The following is a 21790-nucleotide window of genomic DNA, read 5'->3' on the forward strand; positions in this document are numbered from 1 at the left end:
CTACAGGAGCATAGCTGTCAACTTTTCCTTTTTTTAAAGGGAAATTCCCTTATTCCAAATAGGATTCCTTGCAAGAAAAGGGAAAAGTTGACAGCTATGTACAGGAGTCATTTAATCAAACTGCGGGAGAGGGACATGTGACCAGCAAATTCTCTCCTTGAAATATAACCATTTGTGGTCAAGTATTCTGTATCAAATAAATGCGTCTCAGTTTTCTTTTTTCCTGTCTTATTACTGACAACTGTAGGTTTTTTTGGGGGGGGAGAAAGGGATATAATGGGTGAAATAAATTAAAGTCCTATAGAGCTAACACATCATGGCAATCTTTAAATAAAGAGGAAAACACCTTTCTGCTTAACACCTTTAATTACCTTGCAAAAAATGTCAGTGACTGGAAGGTCCCCTCTTGTAAATAAATCAAAAGGCATTATAGTGCTACAATGCTCCTTTAAGTGGCATTTCACTGTTTAATTTTAAATTTTTATATATAGCTAGAAAAATCATATTGGAAGCTCTCATTAGGCTAGTTGAACAGCCAACTAAAAATGCATTAAAAAAGCATGCCCATTGTATTCAATGGGCCTCATCACCAGGGTTGCCATATTTCAAAAAGTAAAAACCAGGACACCCCGAAAGTTGTTTAGCTTTGTTGAGGTTTTTTGGGACGCAAATTCCAGGTCGTGTCCTGAAAAATCAGGACGTATGGCAGCCCTACTCATCACTCCAGGCGAATTGTGAGACTGCCTCTAAATTTAACTTGTTTGCTTTGATAAAAAATAAATAAAAATATAGAAACAATGCGTTTTCCTGGCGCCGAATCAACCGATTCAAATCACCCTGGACGCTTAGGCCTCCAGTGCCACTTAGCGAATATCGGCGAGGTCCCTTAAAAGAGGTCTTTGTTTTGCTTTACTGGCCAGGCGCATTTTTGCCACCCGCAAAGGTGAGAGCCCAACACGGAGAGCGCCTTCACACGTTACGGAACGGCTCCCACCCGCCCTCTCCCTTAGTCATGCCCTTTCCCGCCGTCGACCAATCAAACCGCGCCACCCATAACCCCGCCTCCACGATAGCAACGCCCTATGGCAGCTATGCGCCCTTTCCTCTCTGTAAGTTTTCAAACAAGGACACGGGACTCAGAGCGGAAGTTACTCCCTACGTCTCCCCCGCGCCGCCCTTCCCGGAAGCCTTCGCGCTCCAATCAAAGGCCGCCAACCACCTTGACACGAGCGGTGGCAAATCATAGACGCACAGCTTGAGACGTTCTAGGCCCAGGCGTTATTATTCTATGATATCTCGTCAGTGGCTTCCGGGTTGTACCATAGAGATGAAATAGCAACCTCCCATGTAGGACTTGAAAACCACTGTGTTTTCCTTTCTCTAGTCTAGGACTATCCCGGCCCTTATGCCAGGCTTCCGGCTTCCGTCGTTTCCGTCGCTGCCCAGGAAGTTTACGCTACTCGTAAACTCGTCATACGGATTTCAACCGCGCTCGGTGCCCATTTCACTTCCGCCCTCGGGGACGTTCTAGGCCCAGCCTGTCAAGCTCAGTGACTCGGAGGAGGAAGCGGCGGACGGGGTTGTTGTTTTTTTCTTTGGTTTTTTTTTTTAAACCCCGCTCCCCGGGGGCGCTCTAGCCCTCACTTCCGCGGCTGTCTATAGTTGCAAGAACGGCCCACTCTCTAGACTGTTCTCTGGAGCAGTTCCTTCTCTATGGCTCCGCGCCGCCGGAGCGGGAGGGCGGCAGGGACGTCGCGTCTTTAGCCGGGAGGCCGCGGCGGCGGCGGCGAGGGAAGGCACAGCCGGGAGCAGATGGAGCCTGGCATGGAGGCGGAGACGTTGGAGTCGAGGATCAGTGAGTGCGGGGTGGGAGGGGCCCCCTCGGCGATTTCTGCCCCCACCCGGAGCCGCAGGTGCTGGTGCTGAGGGGAATCGTTGCCCTGGGCCTAACGCTCACCAGGGAACGGAGGGGGAGGAGGAGGGGCTCGGAAGCTCTGGTTCAAGTATCCCAGACGCCACCCTTTTCGCTTTTGTTTCCTCGCGAATCGCCGGGATGCTTTGCTCCCTTGCCCCGACCCACGCAGTTCGTAACGTGCGAATGTACAAGCGTGTCCCTAGAGTACGTACCCCCAAGTAAAGTACTGTTGGATTCAGTAGGCTTGCTCTGCAGTCAAGCACACCTAGAATGATTATTTTCCCCATTTCATTTCTAATTGGTAAACTGCCTTTTTACATTACCATACCCAAGGCGGTTTACACACACACACAACAAAGATCGGACACCTTATAACGATCTGATCCAGTGCAAAAACCATAATAAAAACATAACTTTAAAATGTGTGCAGCCACTGAAAGAGAGGGGAAGAGACACCTTTCCTACCACACTCTTGTCAGCTCTGGTCCTAAAGTAGCAAGGGGTGCTTAAAATACATTCAGAGACATAGGCCATGGGCAATACCCAATGAAGTCATACTTGAAAGTTAAGTCCATTGATTTCCCTGGTTCTGCACTTGAGCGTGAGTAAGATTGGATATCACCCATAATTTGCACTTGAATTGACAGGGAAAGAGACATTAGCTTGGGCTAACAATCTACCCCAAAATGAAGTGGACAGGTTTCATTTGGGGGCTATCCACTTTGAAGGTCTACATCCGTTTCACATGAAAGTGAGTTCTGGTCTGTGAAAACTTCTGTCGCAATATGGTTGTTGGTCTTTAAGCTGTGTTTCTTTTCTAGAGCTTCTTTCTGCCCCTTTTATTATCTATCCATACAGAGATTTATTTGTGTCATTCTGTTCTCCAAAGCGGCTTGATTAATGCTTTAGCCTGCAGTTGGTAGATCATTATAAAAAGGCATGTTGTTCTTCTTGTGCCAGAAGATTGTTGATTAGGTATACCAAGATGAAAGCAAAATAACAAACAAACAAACAAACAAAACACAGTGTAGTTATTTTGGCTATGGTGATCACCTGGTCTTTAATGCAGCTTCATTTCACTTCATTGTTTTACATGATAATAATGTAAGCTGGTGAAAATGTGGGTATGTCATCTTCCCAAGAGTTGAGGAGCTAGACTGAACCACTCCATGCTCCAGTCCCAGATCTCATTCATGATCATACGAAGCTATCTATATTGAGTCATACTGTGGATGGCACTCACAGATCTTTTCTAATCCTGCTTTGAAAGAGCTTTTCAAGCAGTGGTGCTAGGGATTGAACCTGGGGCCTTTTGCATGCCAGACATGTTCTCCTTTCCTGAGTTATGACCTCTTTCAGTTGCCTAATTCTCACTGTATGTCGTGGCACCCTTGCAGGAAACTTTTTTTTTTACTTCCCTTTATGTGGGATACCGTTGGAAAACCACTCTGGGAAACTGTTGTTCCCCTTGCAGTTAAGATCTGCTCTTGACATAAGTTTTTCTTTTCTTTATCAATTCAGATAGAGCTACCAACCCTCTGAACAAGGACCTGGAATGGGACAGCATTAATGCTTTCTGTGACCAGCTCAATAAGGAACTAGAGGGGTTAGTATACCTAATCTGTTGCCCTACAAATTATAGATAGATTAACTGTTTTGTCTGTCGATGTCACTCAAGAAGTAGCCTGAGTCACTCCAAATAACTGGTTAAATTAGGGGCTTCTAGAAAAGCATTCAGAAGAAGCATATGGCTGCACCAGCACCCTGTTGTTTCTGGTATTCTGATTTTGTGTTTTGTTCCCCGCCCCCCTTTCATTTGTACCTTGATGTCCTAAGACTTTGGTTCATTTTCTTATTTTACATGAAACTGTGTTTCCTCTCATTGGGATAACATGGGTGGTAGATATTAAAAAATGGGAACCTACTTCTTTGTGAAGTAATCAGGAGTTGGGGGAATGATGGAATGGCAAATAGAAAAAAGAATTAGTTAAAGAAGACATGGTTTATTGGATGGGTATGCACAAAATCAGATCTGAAAAAGTTTGATGGCACAGTGTGAATGCTGAGTTAGATAAATACATTGTGTGGGGTAAACCTGTTTAAATGCTATGGGGATTTAGCAGATTGCAAAAAAGAATTGCTTTGCTGTGCTGTGTGGGTGGGCTATAATAAACAGATAGTGTATAAGGAAATGGGAACATGGCACACCTCTCTTTGTCAGTAGTGAGTCAGGTTTCCCAGTGTGGCCATTATGGGTTACTGAAGTCTTTGACTAAGGTTTTGAATTAGGATTATGAATTCATCATTGTATAGACTATTCAGACCCCAGCCAGCATGAAAAGGGATGATGAGATTTGTAGTCTAGCATTACTTAGAGGGCACCATGTTGGCTACACCTACTCTAGAGCAACAGGAAACAAATTTGACCTATAATCTGTTCAAATTACTACTATTTCAAATTACTTCTAATGTATTTCAAATTACTGCTGCTACATATCTTCCAAACCTGAGACCTTGAAATTATGGTCTGGGAAACCACAGTAAATTACATAAAACCTTTCAATAAAAGGCCAGAACCGCTGATCTGTCAGGGGCAATTCCATTTCAGAAACCTAAGCAACCTAAGTTGCTTCAGATGCTGCTGCTGCCTGGCCTCTGGGGGCTGCCTAACAACAACTGCTAATGGGATCAGCTGAGCTAGGAGGGACAGGCAGAGACAGTGGCTAGGCGTCTTGGCTGCAAGCCCAATTCTGCTATAGCTGGAGAGTGCTGTAAACCAAATTGCATCAAAAGTGTGCTGAGGTTGCTGGAGCTAATTGGACTGTGAAATAAAATAAACATGGGAGTAAAAGAAGGCATCCAACAGGTCCTACGAACTGCAACACACACAGGAGTTAAGACCAGACCATTTACCCCGTGTGTTTTCACAGCAAGATCTTTACCACAGCAGCAAGTCCTTCAGTAACCATTCCTGTGTCTTATCATTCAGCCCACCGCTTGCCACTCGACTTCTAGCCCACAAGATCCAGTCTCCACAAGAATGGGAAGCCATTCAGGCTCTTACGGTAAGAGGTTGTGAACCATTTCTTGCCAGTTTTAACTAAAGCAGGTGGCCCTCCCAATGTTGATGAACCACAACTCCAGCCAGCACACTGGTGGTGTGCCAGATGATGACAAGATGGCGACGAAGGTAGTTGCTCAGTTAACTTCGTCTGCCCTCAAGTTAAATCTTATATAATTTTAACTTTAATTTTAAGTTCTAAGAAGCTTGTTAGCCCTTTTGGCCTTTTACCCCTTTTATTTTAATGATTTACGGGATGCAGTATCTCTACTGCCTCTGCTTTTTTAATTAGTGTTTACTGTTTTATCGTTTTACTACCCGTTTGAGCCTGTACGCTGCCCATTTATGTGATAAACTGGTTGAGTGGATGAATCGAGAACGCATCCTGTCAGAAGCACAAGCTGGTTTTAGAGCAAACCGATCAACCATAGACCAGGCTCTGATACTCCAACATCTGGCGGACAAATACTCAAGAAAAGGAGGATCTTTATATGCAGCGTTCATAGATTTCAAATCTGCTTTTGACCTAATACCAAGGGAAAGACTCTGGGAAAAGCTTAACGCTACAAATATAGATAAAAAATTATTGCTTCTTATTCGTGGCCTATATGAAAACACAAGGGCCAGGGTAAGATGCGATAGATTAGGTCATCTAACCAAAGAAATTCATATTTGCAATGGAGTCAAACAAGGATGCGTTCTCGCGCCAACTTTATTTAATTTCTACATTAACTCTCTAGTAGAAAATATGGTGAAAGAAAATGCTCATCCACCTAAATTGGCAGATGTGTCCCTCCCGGTGCTTTTATATGCAGACGACGCCGTTCTACTCTCTTTCTCCTGCGTCGGCCTAAGGAAACTTTTGAGATCACTTTCCAATTACTGTCAAGCCGAACAACTAGTATTAAATCACAGCAAATCCAAAATCTTGGTGTTTTCAAAAAAGAGAAGAAAACACAAATGGAGACTTGACAACCAACCTATTGATCAAGTAACAACTTTCAAATATTTGGGAATAACTTTTCAGGAAAGGGGCTCATGGCTTCACCAGATGAATAATGCCATTGCCAACGCAGGTAGGACTAACAAAGCCCTAATAAGATTCTACTACGGGAAAGGGGGCCAATACGTTCCGGCAGCCTCTCAGGTTTTTGCCATAAAAATACTGCCACAACTTACTTATGGCTCCCAGATCTGCAGTTTCAAAAATCTCGCACCTATGGAGGCATTCCAAACAAAATTTTATCGTTCCTTATTGGGAGTCCCTCCCTGTGTATCTAACACAGCTGTCCGCCTTGAAGTCGGACAATTACCTATTGATGCGCGGATGTGGATCATGAGGATACACTATTGGTTAAAACTCATCTTTTTCCCGGCTGGGTTGGCACCTTTAACACTAGTAGACACCTTTCATTCCAACTGGAAAGCTTCCCTTTCTGGCAAGATAAGAAGCCTGGGACTTTCCCCGCAGATTCTGATAGCAGCAGGTTATGAGAGAGCCAAAAGTCAAGTGCTCCAACGCATTAGGGACACAGAGCTGCAGTGTCACATGAGCAAAATGGAAAAACTTACCTCAATAAGAGACTTCGGGAGAGGGTTTTCACCCGCAGACTATCTGACCAAACTACAAATACCCAAGTATAGACATGCCTTCACTTTGGTCAGATTCAATGTGTTGCCCTCTGCCCTGTTGCTAGGTAGGTATGAAGGCAAACCGTATGAGTCACGTGTTTGCCCATGTGGCTCCTTGGAGGTGGAAACAAACCTGCATATACTGCTGCACTGCAGTTTCTACGAGGATCTACGACAGACTTTTATTACCCCAGTTCTTCACAAGTTTAAAAATGAATCAGAATCCCAACGCTTCAGAGCCCTAGTAGAAGACAGGGTCTCAGAGACTACGATCAATGTTGCCAAATTCTGCGTTTCTGCTATTAGACGCAGGAAATATAAGCTATCCATTGACAATGTGCAGGCAAAGGCAAACGTTTAATTTTATTAAGATCTTAATTTCAAAATGCTGTTTTTTCGTGTGTTTGTCTTGTGTGTGCTCCGTTGGACGATTTGGTCTGTGACCGTTTAATAAAATTTGATTTGATTTGATTTGACTCCAGCCAGCCCCAGCAAGAATGGCCAATGGCCAGGGATGTTGTGGAGTTTTAGTTCAGCTGCATCTGGAGGGACAAAGGTTCCCCATACCTGGACTAAAGGCTGGAGGGAGGGAGGTGGAGTTTCCGTGTGAATATCTCAGTCTGGGGTGTCATAACTTTACGTTTTGTGTGAAGCCTTGGGCAGGGGTTGACCAAAGCTTAACATGAATCTATTCGAAGGCTGAGGCACTTGGCTCAGGAGGGCTGATGAGTCCACCCACTGTATAGTAGCAGGTAAGATAGTTTTGCCAGAAGCCTTTGTTTTCTCATGGGATTCTCAGTATTTCGGAAGAGATACTCTAGCCCCATTGCTTTCAGCACTTCAGGGATGATGTGGGGAGTGTTGGCATTGAAACACTTTGGCAAGTTACAACTGATTTGTGTGGTTCTAGACACAGGATCAGTATGGAATTGGGGCTTGGATGGACCTGATGATTATGTACACTATGCACATCTCAAGGAAAAATCAGTTACGTGAAACAACTCTCACGTTGCAGGGAAGGAAGTTTTCCCAATCCTCCCACTACTGCCTCCATAGAGATTAAGAACAAATAGGTTTCCCAGGCTAATTTCTGATCCTCAGATGGACAAACGCAAAGAGCATGAATAAAAAAATCATTTGCTTACGCCACACATGTTTTTTGTCTTGGCTCTTCTATCACAGTCTTTCATACACAGCACTTCCCACAGGCTCATAAAGCCAGTGCTGTCCTATATAAAGGGGAAGAGGATCCCCCCACCCTTACATATTATTTAGGAAGTATTCTAGCCATTTATGTTTTCCTCCCTAATGAAGGTCTTTTCATCCGTGACTTAAGTTTTCTGTTCCATTATTTTACACCATGAAACCTGACTTCAGTCTCAACTTTTTGAACTGGTATTTTCTTGACAGTGGCTCTTGGACTATTTAAGTAGTAGATAAATTGAAAACAGTGCATACAATGGGCCAGTAATGGTACTTTTCTTGGACACACATTGAAGCATTGTAGAAGAGTTGTTTATAAGTAGTAATTCTTGAGATGTAAACAGTTGTCTCATGTAAATAGTTTGCATGATGAAAACGTGAATCACAGCCAATATTTTTTCCCTCTACTTCTGTGATATCTCACAAATCTTTTAAATTTTATCTTCACTGAGTAATTCTCGCATGATGGCGAGTGAGACAAGTACTTTTTCACAAGCCCCATTATTCTAGTCCTGCTCCTCCTCATACCACCTCTTCAAAGTCATGAGCCAGCTCCTTGAAGTCATGGGATTATTTTGTTTCAAAATATCTGAGCTCCTTTGACAAACTGCATTTCTCATGTTGAATGCTTCTTTACAGCCATGAGGACTAGGAAATTGCCTTGCCTGTGGCAATTGTGTAGTATGGTTATGACATATGGGATTTGTTCCCCATCCACACAAAACAATTGCTTTAGATGGTTAGTAGCAATAAAAGTGCTTGTAATTAAATTAGCAGAAATGCTAAATACATTACCAAACAAAAATTGGGGTACTTAGAAATATCATATACCAAATAAATTCATAAATGATCCCTTTAAAAACATCTGAATAAAAATGCCTCAAATAGTGTTCTGTTTAAAATGAAGTTTATAGACAGGGCTTTCTAGCTATTAAGTTCCCGAATACCAGGGTCACAACTGGAAAATCCCTGTTATTTCTTCCGGCCCCACTCCTTACATTTGTCTTGTATCATGAATTGAGGGGACTCTGACCAGGGTGCCTTCTGCTGATGTGATAGAGGCTTTCTGATTCTAACAAGAGTAAATGCAATTGAGACATAAGAGCTTGGGAAAGAGTAAATTCTCATCTGACTATTGACATGTGAAACATGGGATCAGGGGCCTAATAAGGAAACTCTTGCAGCATTCAGTGTGTCTAATGAATTCTACTCACCTGTGCACACAGCAGCGGAGGAGGGCAGGATCTTTTGAGTCTCTGGGAACAGCAAACGTTGATCAGCACATGTCATTGACTTGGTATAAGGCTGCGTGGACAGTGGTCAAGATTGATGGGAACAAACACCTAGAGGGCCATGGGTTCCCTATGCCTGGGATAAGGAGATTCAGCCCCTACTCAGAGGTGTCAGGAAGTGGTGGCCAATTCTCCATTGAGTTCAGATGGGATTCCCTTTGATTATTTCCAGCCCTGTGAGATAGGGAAGGTAATTTGTTCAGGGAGCCACGTGGGAGCTTAAAATAGGTCTCCAAGGGACCCTATTAATAGCTGGAGTAGATTTGCTGGCTGGATTCAGCCAAACATGAATGTAAAGCTCAATGATGAGGTTCACTGCTGTGAGTATGGGCATCTGGAGAACAAAATGATAAACATGGTAGTACATTTTTTAAAAAAACAACGAGAAATATGGGGTGTCTTCTGGTACATATACTTCATAGGGTGCTGTTTGTGCCCTGTTCTAAATAGCTTCCCAGTGCTCTGTTCTGTTGCACCCTGAAGCAGGGAAATGGGATTAGGGCCTCCTGGGGGTTGGATATCCGTGCTCACTCCCTGCTGTCTTGCCCATGCACAGGTGCTGGAGGCCTGTATGAAAAGCTGTGGCAAACGCTTCCATGACGAAGTAGGCAAGTTCCGCTTTCTTAACGAGCTCATCAAGGTGGTGTCGCCCAAGGTGAGTCCCGTCAGTGGTGTGGCAGGAACAAGAGGGGTGGCGACATAGGCTTCATTGAAACAGCAAAGGAGGAGCTGTTTTACGCCACAGAGACTTTTCAACAGCTTCGATTCCAGAGCAGTAGAAGGCAATTTAGGGATATATGTTGGCTTTATGGCAATAGCATGGGAAATCCAGAGCTGCTTGAAAGAATATGTCTTTTATTTTGTTCCTTTGATTTGAGTCCTAACTCATGCTTACAAAAAGCCTCAGCTTGGCTTTTGAATCTCCCTTTGTGGGAATGCTGAAGTAGAGATCAGATTCCATTCTGCCAGCAGATACAGATGGTTTGATCAGGACTCCTTAACTTTCAAAATACGCAAAGGGGTAAATCCTCACTTTCCACTCCAACCAAGTACACGAAATGTCACCTTGAGCTTGTTACAAACCTCCCTGGGACCACGGTGCAAGCCTTTCTCTCAATATAAATTCCTCCTCTAAGTCCTGCCATGTTTGATGTGGGTGTGTGATTGTTTCCCTCAGTATCTAGGAAGCCGGACCCCAGAGAAAGTGAAATCCAAGATCTTGGAACTGTTGTATAGTTGGACGTTGGGTCTGCCCCATGAAGTGAAGATTACAGAGGCCTATCAGATGCTGAAAAAACAAGGTGAGAGACCCATTCTGCGCCCAAAGAATCCATGGCTTCCCTGCCCCCCCCAGCTATGTGTTCTGATGCAGAAGACTGTAGCTTGTCAAGTTTTATTTATTTGTTTTTTACATTTTATTTCCCAACTTTGCCTCCAGGGAACTCAAGGTGGTATATCTGGTTCTCTCTTCCCCCCCACCCCCAATGTCACCCTCACAGCGGCCCTGTGTGGTAGGTTAGGTTGAGAAATTGTGACTTGCCCAGTGTCATCTAGTGAGCTTTATGACTGATTAGGAGTTTGAACCCTGGTCTCTCAGGGCCTAGTCCAACCCTCTAACCACTACACCATATTGGTTAACGTTTTGGCATTTTTTTAAAAAATCATGAACTGCACATCAGCAGCACTGGAAGGATAGTATTAAGAACTGGACATTCCCCTGTTGTCGTTATTCCATAACTAAAACCATGAGAAATGCAGAGACCTTTAAGTTGGTAAAAACTGTTGTTTGCTTGCAGGGATTGTAAAATGTGACCCCAAGTTGCCGGACGATGCCCCCTTCCCGCTGCCTCCTCCCAGGCCAAAGAATGTCATCTTTGATGATGAAGAGAAGTCCAAGGTAAGCACTAAATAGATGACTTTAAACTTTTCTCATTTTTCTTGTTCATCCAAGATAGTTTTCCACTTTCTCAAGGTTAACTGGGGGAAATACTTCCAGGTGCAGAAGGAGCCTCTATCAGCCCCTTTAAATTTTGTGAATTTCTTACCTGCTGCAGTTTGTTTCCCCTGCAGTAACAGGCAAACGTCTTCTGCAAAAATGGTGGAATTTCCCCCTGTATTCCCTTTAAACATCTTAACTTCCTATTTTGTTGCTAAGAGGCTAGAATGTTATAGCAGGCTACCAAGCTAAATGTAAGCTACCAACCATGTGTGGTGGGTTCAAGAGACCTCTTGTTTTTGCTGCCTGCCTGGAACTGCCTAACAAGGGGGTCCTTAGGGTTATGGCAGGTCCCAGTATATAGTTGTTGGGCTTAGTGGTTACAAGCTGTAAGGCAGGGGTGCAGAAATGCTCCCAGAGCAGCCTGTTTGCCCCTCAGGCCTGCTTTCCTCTGATCTATGTGCCTTTGCAGATGCTGGCTCGCCTGCTCAAAAGCTCCCACCCTGAGGACCTCCGGGCTGCCAACAAACTTATCAAAGAGATGGTTCAGGAGGTAAGCTTTCCCCACTGAGAACTCTTTCCACCTCCAGCTGTCAACCAGGTTTGTGCTGTTTGTGTGCCATTCTGCTCTTTTCCAAGGGATCTTAGAGCAGAGTCGTATCCCCACGGCAACCCTGTGACATAGTTCAGGTTGTTGTTGTTATTTAGTCATTCAGTTGTGTCCGACTCTTCGTGATCCCATGGACCAGAGCGCACCAGGCACTCCTGTCTTCCACTGCCTCCCGCAGTTTGCTCAGACTCATGTTGGTAGCGTCGAGAACACTGTCCAGGTAGCGAGTTGCATATCTGTGCAGGGATTCGAATCTGGATTCCATTCTGTGTCAAGCCCTCTTGCCTGGAGATGTGTAGGTGTCTGGTGGGGAAATGGGAGGGCCCTTCATATCTCTGCTCTTGTCCCTTCATCCACATTGGGTTGAGGGGAGGAACAGTAAAATGCATGGCTGGAGCAGAGCAAGAAAATGGGTGGTGTTTTTTTTTTACCTGTTCCTAGGTTGTCCTTTGCTGTTGTGCTGAGGGGTGGAGGGGGAAAGAGATTCTTGAGATTCAGAAGTACAGTTTGCTGTTGCAAAAAGAGCTGTAATAGTTCTCTATAATGCAGCTGGGTAATGTCCCCCAGTGTCCAGGGTGTTGTGGCGCTCTCCCAGCATGCAGCGGTGTCGGTGGTGTAAAACGGGAGGGTCTCAAATGCACTGTCCAAACCAGAGTCCCTTCCAGGTGGCATGCCAGAAAGTGGGCCACTGAGTTTTCCAGAGGGGTAAGGAAGAAACCCAGGCTGCTCTCACCCTTCCCCTTCTTCCAGGACCAAAAGCGAATGGAGAAGATCTCCAAGAGGGTGAACGCCATCGAGGAGGTGAACAACAATGTGAAGCTCCTGACCGAGATGGTGAATAACTACAGCAAAGGGGAGACAACCGAGAGCAGCGAGGACCTCATGAAAGTAAGAAAAGAGCTGTCCTAGTTGTGGGAGCTTTTTACAGTGGTACCAGTACCTCGGAAGTCAAATGGAATCCGTTCTGGAAGCCCGTTCAACTTCCAAAACTTTCGGAAACCAAGGCGCGGCTTCCGGTTCGGAAGCCATGGAAGTTTTGTTGGACATTTGGGTTCCAAAGAACGTTCACAAACCGGAACACCACCTGGGTTTGCAGCGTTTGGGAGCCAAAACGTTTGACTCTCAAGGTGTTCAGGATCCAAGGTACAACTGTAGTTCCTTCAGCTGGTCTTGGTGAAGTTAATGATGATTTCAAATTGACGCAAACCATAAATATTGTTACAGAAATTTCAGAAACCTCCCCAAATACAAAACAATTATGTTTTTAGACTGTATATCAGGAGTGGGGAGCAAGTTCCAGCTGGAGGTCTAGATCCTGACCACCCCCCCCCCTCGCAGGCCATTTTGACAGGTGGGCAGGACCTGTCAGTCCTGGTGTCACAATGACATCAGGTGATCCAATGTAACAGATTTCCTTTGTAGGCATGGATTGAGTTCCACCTGCTGGGGAGGATCCTTTGCATTGGTGGCTTGAATTCAGGTTGGCAGTGCAAAGGAATATTTGCACTGAAAGCAAGCCCTGCTTTGGATCTTGTTCTAACTGTTGATCTCAGCTGGGCTTGCTGTCCGGGGCCAGTCCAGTGATGGCCACTGACAGCAAGTCTCCTTTGTCAAGGAGCAGCCAGAAGCATTTTTTAAGGTTCCCAGGTGTTCCTTGTGCCATTTTTCTACCTGACTCACGTGTGACATCGCCTGTAGTATCAGGTGTGGGCAGGTGCGTGAGACTGGGGGGGGGGAGGGGAACGACCTTGTGAGCCAAATTGCAACCCTGCTGCAGTTCCCCATCCCTGCTGTATATAATCCCAAGAGAGCATATTATGAAACCGACTCTTTCCCCATTGCAGGAGCTGTACCAGCGTTGTGAGCGCATGAGGCCCATGCTTTTTCGGCTTGCTAGTGATACAGAGGACAACGATGAGGCACTAGGTAAATGCAGCCTGCCACCTTAGATGGTGACAAGGGCCTTCCCATTCTTACCCATTCCCACCCCCACCCCCCAGCTTCCCTACACCCACCTCATGCTGAGCAGTTCAGGACAGGCTACTTGGATGGGTGGGTGGAGGTCCTTGAGAAAATATTCCAAATTTCAGAACTGGATAACTGGGATCGTTTCAGTTAAGACTGTACTTTAATTGCATCAGTAGACCCACCAGGATGGCAATCTAACTATCAATAGCCATCTACATTCTTTGAGCGGTGCGGTACATTCTTGTTGCAGAAAATTGAGTTTTAGGATTCAACATTCACACACATTCTTGTTGAATAATGGGGTGCTGCTGTGATCATCATCTATCTTCCTGTTGCAGCGGAAATTTTGCAAGCCAATGACAACCTGACGCAAGTGATCAACCTGTACAAGCAGCTTGTGAAAGGAGAGGAGATCAATGGTGAGACTGCGGCTGGTTGTCTCCCAGGTAAGGAAGCCCGAGGAACGGACTGCCCTAAAGGGAAGGTTTTGCTTTGTCCTTTCCAAAGCAAGAACCTGACCACAAAATATTGCCGAGTGAAATTGGTTGGGCATCCAAACCTGCAATTAAGGAAGTAGAAGGAGGAAGGTCTTGGGTGCTCTCTTAGGTGACTTTGTAGCCAGCAGACCTAGAGCTGGGTCAGTCAAGCAGAAAGTATAGGAAACTAGCATAATTGACTTGCTTGCTTCTTCTCATAGGCAGCACTTCAGCACTTCTGGATCTATCAGGACTCGACATGCCAACCACGAGCCCCTCCTACCCAGCCTTACCAAGCTTCTCATGTGGTGGCTCAGCAACTTCTGTGCCAGAGCAGACTAGCTCCGTCTCTCTGCTGGATGATGAGCTCATGTCATTAGGTGAGTCCAGGGAAACGCTGAGGCCACTAGGAAATGGAAAGTGTCCAGCATTCAAGCAATACACAGAATGGGGGTGGGCAAAATGGGAAGATGTTTGTGATCATGAAATGTAAGGGAGAAACTGATTAGTTTCTTCTCCAGTCTCTGTGCTGTACATATTTATTTAAAACACTTACACTCCCCCTCCTGGCCTCCATAGAGCTCACCATCTCTAAAGACAAGGACAAAACCACATATTAACAATCTAAATCTATTACAGGGTAACACTGAAACAGGAGCAGGAAATAACAGAATACAACAGTAATCTTTTTTTAAAAAAGCACACACACACCCCCACCATTCTGTAAGAGAGCAACTCAGAGCCCAAGGAAGGCTCTACCAGTTTGCAGAAAGCCATTAAAGACGATGAGAGGTGGCCTTCCCTGGAAGGGTGTTCCAAAGGCAATACAGTTTACAAACCTCTGCCTGGTCCTACGCTCTTTCGATTCTCCATTCTGGCATCATGGGATCTCCTTTATCTTTTTCTTCTCCTCTCTAGGGCTTAATGATCCAGCAACTCCCTCAGCCCAGGGTACAGATAATAGTGGCTGGAACAATTTTCAGGTAAGGGCTTGGTTTTTAGGAAACATTAATTTCTTTTTGAGAGAATTCAGACCCCTTTTGGGATGGGAGAAGAACTGCAGCTGATGCTGCAGGTTTTTCAAGGAGGAAAGAAGGTCCAACTGTAAGGCCAAACTGTATTCATTTTCTCCATTGAATTTGTCCTATGAAACCTGAACGTGGATGATCACAACTGAAGATTGTATGCTTGTATTTTTGCTCAGAGTGCATATTCTGATGAACTGAAACTGACTATATTCCCACGGCATGAGTACAAGGGATGGGGTGGGGGGAAACATGCATACATACGTACAATCATTGAATATGGCAATCTGTGTGTGTATGTGGTTTCTACATAGAAGTAACGTAGGAAGGAAATGCTGTAAATTCTGAGGTCTCATCATCTACTACAACTTCAGGATGTTGGCTCTACAGCTGGGAATGGGGAGAACTTTCAGTTGGACTAGAACAAAGCTCCATTGCACATGAAAATCAATCTCCCTGCCCCAGTGGTCTTTGTGAGAGGAAGGGGAAGTCGTGCTTTCTTGGAGTGGAGAGAAAAGGATTGAAGTAGCTTGAGGCTGCAGCTTCCCTTCATCGTATGAAGGCTAAGTCTCCAGCAAATGGAGAGTTGCCTCTTATTTTTCTGGGTGAACAGGCATTTCCCTCTATTGCTCAAGAGTGCACATTAATCTCTTACTGGGACCCCCTTTTTAGCCCCATGCCTCGGCGCCAAACCTTGTAGTAATAACATCCCCATCATTCCTTGAGTGGTGCTCTCAGTACGGGGCTTGTGCAAGTCTGCTCTGTGGAAAACTTGCAAACCACTGCAGTCCTTCCAGCTGTGTTCTGAAGCAGGATCACAGTAGTTCGCAAGAGCTGTCACTGTGTGTTGAAGGCCGTGTATTGAGCTATGTTCTGTGCACTGCATGGTAATATCGCTGATCTCCCTGCCAAGGGGTTTTGCTTCAGTTTGCTTGCTCTTGGTTGCATTGCTGTTAGTTCTTCTCTTTCCACCGCAGTCTTCTGACAGCCCTGAACTTGGCGCCCCCCCAGTCTCACCCACCCCAGCGGGGAAACCTGATGCTGGACCACCTACAACAACACCTCCTGCTGCCGCCAGCGGCATGGATGACCTAGATCTGCTGGGCAAGACTTTGATGCAACAGTCTCTTCCCCCAGAGTCTCGGCAAGTCAGATGGTAGGAAGCAAGGTGGAGAAGGGCCGGCTGCGAGGAGGGAGAGCAGCTTCTGGCTGAAGTGGAAGCCCGCCTTCCTGCTGCTTCTCTCAACAGCTTGTTCTCTCTTGCCCACTTTGCAGGGAGAAGCAGCCCCCGCCACGGTTGACACTGCGCGACCTCCAAAACAAGAGCACTTCCAGCCCAGCTGTGAGCACCAGCAGCGCCCTGCCTCTCTTCCCAAGCCTCTCTTCAAACCCTCCTGCCCCCTTGCCCCTGTCCTCCGAGCAGCCAGCACCTGCCGCTGTCCCTCGTGGGCCCCCAACACCTTCTGGAGCCACAGTCCCCACAGCGGGTCTTCCTGCTTCCACATCCCCCCTTGAAATCTCACTGACAAACGTCACTGTGCCTCTGGAGTCCATCAAACCAAGTGAGTCTGGGCAGAGGTGGAGGGTGGCCTTATCCTGGGACATGTGGCTTGGCTTAGCTGATTGAGATATTTGGGGCTATGCATTCTGCAAGCACCTTTTCTCTCAGATGGGTGGAAGGGGCTTGATCTTCTCCAGGGTGGGTTGATGAATCTACCTCCCAGCAAGGTGTTGGACTCCAGGTTGCAGGGTGGTGGCTCTCCTAGTCCTTTTCAGCTCTCTGATGGACTAGTAGGAAAGAGCACATATGCAGGAGGCCGCCTTGTATTGAAACCCTTCTTGTAAATAAGTCTCAGCCCAAGAAGGTCTTCTGCTCCTGTTGCGAAGTATCTTAACTTGCCCTGACTTTTAGAGGCTAAGCGTTAGCTGGGAGCAGGGCCGTCTTTAGCATATGCACCCCCAAATTTAGTTTAGCGAGACATCAGTTGTGTCAAAGGTGCCGCTGACCCCGCTGCCGCATAGCAGCTCAATACAATACGTAACATAATATTTTGATGTAAGAGTTAATTTCGTGTGCACAGCCCTGCACGCGAAATGACAAGCACCCTGCAAATGAATGACAAGCGCTGTCGTTGAGTCTGATGAGCGCCGCCATTGTGAATGACAAACACCGCCGCTAGCGCAGCCCGTCTTTAGTAAATGAGCACACAAAATTGAAAGTCCTTTAGTGAAACAGTAGGTATAAATTTCGGTAATACCTAGGTATATATGTATTTTGTTTTTCTAGCATGCTCAGAATTATTTATTATTTTATAGCAGGTAGATAAGAGCTTAGGTGGCTTCAGCAGCGGGCGCCTGGTGCCCCCCAGAATTCGGCACCCGGGTGCCCCGCACCCCTTGCACCCCTGGGCAAAGACAGCCCTGGCTGGGAGGAGATTGTGGGGAAGGGCTTATGATCTGCTTTTCAGTAATGAAATTGACGTGTCTTTGCCTCTTTACAAACCGGTTGTTGCCAGCCGTTGCTACATCTGAGAAAGGATGCACTATTAACTTAAACAGCGTTAAACAAGGAGATTGAGTTACAAGCTGTTTTCGGCCTTGTTTGGGCTCCAGAGGGCGCCTGTGGCAGCACAATGGGTCAGTGTGTCTGGCAGCTAACCAGAAGGTTGGTGGCTTGAGCCCACCCAGGGACAACTGGGGGCAGAATTCCTGCATTGCAGGGGGATGGACTGGAAGACCCTTGCAACTCTACAATTCTATGATTCAAATGTTATGATGCCCAGTGTGTGATTGCATTTAGCCAGCAAGTGAATTGTTTGCCTCTGCGGAATGAACCAATCCTCTCTCTTCTGTTTTGTGGTTCTCCTGGTATTTCTTCGCTCCAGGCAACATCCTGCCGGTGACAGTGTATGACCAGCATGGATTCCGCGTCCTTTTCCACTTTGCCAAGGACTCTCTGCCTGACCGGCCTGATGTGCTAGTAGTGGTCATCTCCATGCTCAGCACAGCCCCCTTGCCCATTAGGAACATCATCTTTCAGTCTGCCGTACCCAAGGTATTTTATTGACTTACTTCATTCATATCCCAACTTCCTTTCGGTGCAGGATCCAAAGCAACTCACAGCATGAATTAAAACAGATGCAACCAAAACCACTGATAAACATCACTAAAAGCAATTTAAAAAGTAACTCTTATTATAAACAGGTTCTAGTCCAACACACTAACCACTACTCCACACTGCTTTGAGAAGGTGGAGGAAGACAGCAGGCCTGCAACCCTTCCCAGGGCCCCATGAACACTACCTGTGCAATCTTCATACATTCCTCTTGCCTCCGTTTTTGATAACTTAGTAGTGGGAGGTGGTGTAGCTCTGTGGTAATAACCATGCTTTATTTTCAGAAGGTCTCAGTTTCATTCCCCTGGCATCTCCTGTTAAAAGGATCTTGAAATATCAGAGCTAAAACAGGGAAGATCCTGCGTGAGACCTTGGAGTCCTGCTGCCAGTTGAAAAAAGATGTCCATGGGCTTTGTCTACCAGTGGTCTGGTTTTATACAAGATGATTTCAAATGTTGGCCCAGCGGTCATTTGCTGCCAATCCCCGTGCCAGGGGTGTGGGACCAGTGTTGGGCTTCAATTCCCATCATCCTCAGCCAGCATGGCAGTGGTCAGGAATGCAGATGGCAGGAAATTGTAGTCCAGTATCATCTCAAGGGTTGTGGATCTGAGACCCACATTGGGCAAAAAGATTCTTTGCATGGCAGGGGGTTGTGTCACTTCCAACTGTACAGTTCTATGATTCTATGTACTCATTTGTATATTGGCATTGTAAAGATTAGCTGCTTGAGGACCCTGCTCCCTAAAACAGTCAAAGATTGGGAAAAGTATTGGTGCGGTTTACATTTCCTGCCGTCCACTGTGAAAAAGAAAGAGCCAGGTTTCTTAAATCCTGAGCCAAAGCACCCAGACTATTGCATTAAATCAAGGTTCTGGCACTAGGGGGAGCTGTTTTCACAGCAGCATAGATGGAGACACGTGGAAGACTCTAACCAGGTGAACTTTCCATCTTGGCTGCTTAGAAGCAGGTTTATGAGATTCTCCAGTTTGTGCTCTTTAACAGCTTCAGGTCAGTCACTGAATCCTCCTAATGCACTCTCGTTTCTGTAGGTGATGAAAGTGAAGCTGCAGCCACCCTCGGGGACAGAGCTCCCGGCATTCAACCCTATTGTGCCCCCCACTGCAATCACCCAGGTCCTCCTGCTTGCTAACCCACAGAAGGTAATGGCACCTCGGCAGAGGGGTAGGGTGGGCGGCATTTCATGTCCTATCAGCGTCAAACTGCTAGTGCCCTGCCAGCATTTTTTCTTCCCCCTCCCTCATTTATTAAGGACATCAGAAGAGCCCTGCGGAATCAGGCCAATTGCACTTCGAGTCCGCCATCTTTTTCCCAGATGCCTGTAGGAAACCCTCAAGCACGACCCCCTGAGCGCAAGAGCCAGCCCATAAGAAGGGAAACCTCATCTGTTGCTCATCTTTCCCTCTGTCCAGGAGAAAGTAAGACTACGATACAAGCTGACCTTCACCATGGCCGACCGAACCTACAATGAAATGGGCGACGTGGACCAGTTCCCCCCTCCAGAATCATGGGGCGACCTTTAGTTGATGCCGCCGCTGCACTGCGTCTGGCTTCAAAGGATCCTGCCGCCTCTAGGACAAGAGCTTTCCCAGAGCTGGCTGGCCCTCAGACCAGGCTCTCAGACTGGAATGGCTGGCAGCTGGCCGTAGGCTGTGTGTGGAGGACCATGGGCCGAGGGGAGGCCTGCTGGGGTTGGTGGGGGCAGGGCTGGTTGAGTGAGTTGTTCTCCGTTCTTCTAACTTGGTTTCTGAGCCCCCTCCTCTCCCCTTGCTCTCACGGCTCTTGCTTTTCTCCCCACGGCAGAGGGCAGTCACAATCGGCTCCGAGAAGTCCGGGAAGAGACTCCTGGGACCGTTTCCCCTCCTCTTTCCTGCTTAAGGTTATGTTGGGCCTGACCCCCTTCCCAACCTCCAGCTCTTTTCACACTCCACCCTGTCCACACACAAGCCTGATACTTGGGAGCAATGCCCCTCGCTCTGCTTCCCTGTGTCGCAACATGAAGCTGGGCTGGGGTCTCAGGTGGGGCAAAAGGCACCATCGTTTTGCCACCGGAGGCCTAGTTGGCGCCTGTTCACGACTCCGCTGGCAAAACAGCCTTGACACAACAGGAGGGTGTTTGGGTCTGTTTTGCTCACGAGGCCTTTCCTTCACCCTGGGCTGGATAGTGGCTCACCATGCTGAATGAGCCACCAGTGAGCTGAGTCTGACTCAGCTGATGGGATGGGCGAGGAGGAAAGCGGGTAGCATGCCTCGTCTATTATGCCTTACGTCCAAAGGGTTGGTAGTTGTGGCCTGTTGTGCAGCTGCAAGGGAGGGGTTGTAGTCTGGGAGAGGAAGCTGACAATACCAAGAGGCTGCCTACAGGGTGAAGAGGGGCCCACTATATTGCCTGTGTGGCACTGTGGATCTCCTGCACACCCCTCTGCTGTGCATTTCACAGCTAAATATGGCACAGGCCTGGTACTCGGGAGGAGGGCGTTGAGGAGGAAAGAGTTGCCATAACAATGTCTGGTTCCCCACAGACCTTTGCCAGCTGAAGCTGCCCCTCTTCTCCCTCCCACCAACTGGTGTGCTCACAGGATTTGGGCTAGGAAGCGCCCACTCTGACTGACTTGAGTTCTCCTCAAGCCTGGGTGGGAGTGAGGCCTCAGCAAGTTACTGAACAGGCTGCTCCATGGAAGGTGGACTTGAGCTTTACGGTTGAGAGCAGTGGGTGGGATTGTGAAGAACGATGTTTTGCCCAGGGGGCTTATGCCCCTGTTTCCGACAACAATTGTCTCCTTTTGGTAGGAAAGCCTTTCTGAAGTGGGGTTCTGCTGTGACTGGATACTTTTACTTTCTGGTCTCTCTTTCAGGGTTCTCTTTGACCCCTTTCTAGATTCGGTTTGGTTTGGTTCTTGAAACAGGCTTGTATATATATTTTTGGTGAAAATTCTGCCTATGGAAAAGGACTTTAAAATAGACTCTGTGTGAAATCTGCTGTATTAATGGGAAATAAAACGTTTTCTTTCCTGAAGTGAATCAGTCAGGACTTGATTGGAAGGGCACGAGGATCCCATGCTCTGCCTAGCTCTCACTTGCAGGCCTCTGTCTTTTCTCCACTTACCCTGCCTTGATCCTCACTACCTTAGGCACAGTCACTACTGTGTGTACTCTGTGCTTTTTAAAAAAACCCATCAAAATACTATTTTGAGAAAAGCTGAATTCTGTGCTCTATATTATGCAAATATGCTTGTTTTTTATTTGTTTTACTGTAGCCCTCCTAGTTGTAAGGGCACTGCAGTTCTGCTCTGCTTTGGCAGCACTGTCCGCCTAATTCTAAATGTTTTGTCTTGAGGGCTAGGAAATTGCTTTTTAAAAAAGTCAAAATTCTCAAGATACTAACATGCACACCCAGTTCCCACTTCTAGACTTGGGTGTGTAAGCACGGAATACACACAAGCTCAGTCTGTAGTTCCACACCTGTAAATAGTTGACTTCAAGAAATACTCTGGAAGTTGTTGGAAATAAACATTGTGCATCACTTAGTAACCCTTAT

At 46.5% G+C, this 21790-nt stretch overlaps 1 protein-coding gene across 1 annotated transcript; it reads left to right on the top strand.

Moving 5' to 3' along the window:
* The first annotated feature begins 1447 nt into the window (after positions 1 to 1447).
* On the top strand, positions 1448 to 20414 carry GGA1 (golgi associated, gamma adaptin ear containing, ARF binding protein 1). The gene is made up of 17 exons (XM_033161742.1): positions 1448 to 1855; positions 3437 to 3521; positions 4905 to 4980; positions 9660 to 9758; positions 10281 to 10404; positions 10900 to 11000; positions 11512 to 11592; positions 12400 to 12537; positions 13494 to 13575; positions 13956 to 14063; positions 14315 to 14473; positions 15012 to 15076; positions 16096 to 16274; positions 16394 to 16680; positions 18004 to 18173; positions 19284 to 19394; positions 19665 to 20414. Exons 1-17 carry the CDS (start codon positions 1813 to 1815, stop codon positions 19773 to 19775), a joined length of 2019 nt encoding a protein of 672 aa, XP_033017633.1. The 5' UTR covers positions 1448 to 1812; the 3' UTR covers positions 19776 to 20414.
* The last annotated feature ends 1376 nt before the right edge of the window (positions 20415 to 21790 follow it).

This window comes from Lacerta agilis, chromosome 10 (genome assembly GCF_009819535.1).
Source record: "Lacerta agilis isolate rLacAgi1 chromosome 10, rLacAgi1.pri, whole genome shotgun sequence".
NCBI classification, from domain to species: Eukaryota; Metazoa; Chordata; class Lepidosauria; order Squamata; family Lacertidae; genus Lacerta; species Lacerta agilis.

Coding starts and splice junctions, on each gene's coding strand:
- GGA1 (XM_033161742.1), top strand. CDS start 1,813: ATGGAGCCTGGCATGGAGGCGGAGACGTTGGAGTCGAGGATCA. Junction 14,474..15,011: donor TGATGAGCTCATGTCATTAG/GTGAGTCCAGGG, acceptor TCTCCTCTCTAG/GGCTTAATGATCCAGCAACT. Junction 16,275..16,393: donor GAGTCTCGGCAAGTCAGATG/GTAGGAAGCAAG, acceptor CCCACTTTGCAG/GGAGAAGCAGCCCCCGCCAC.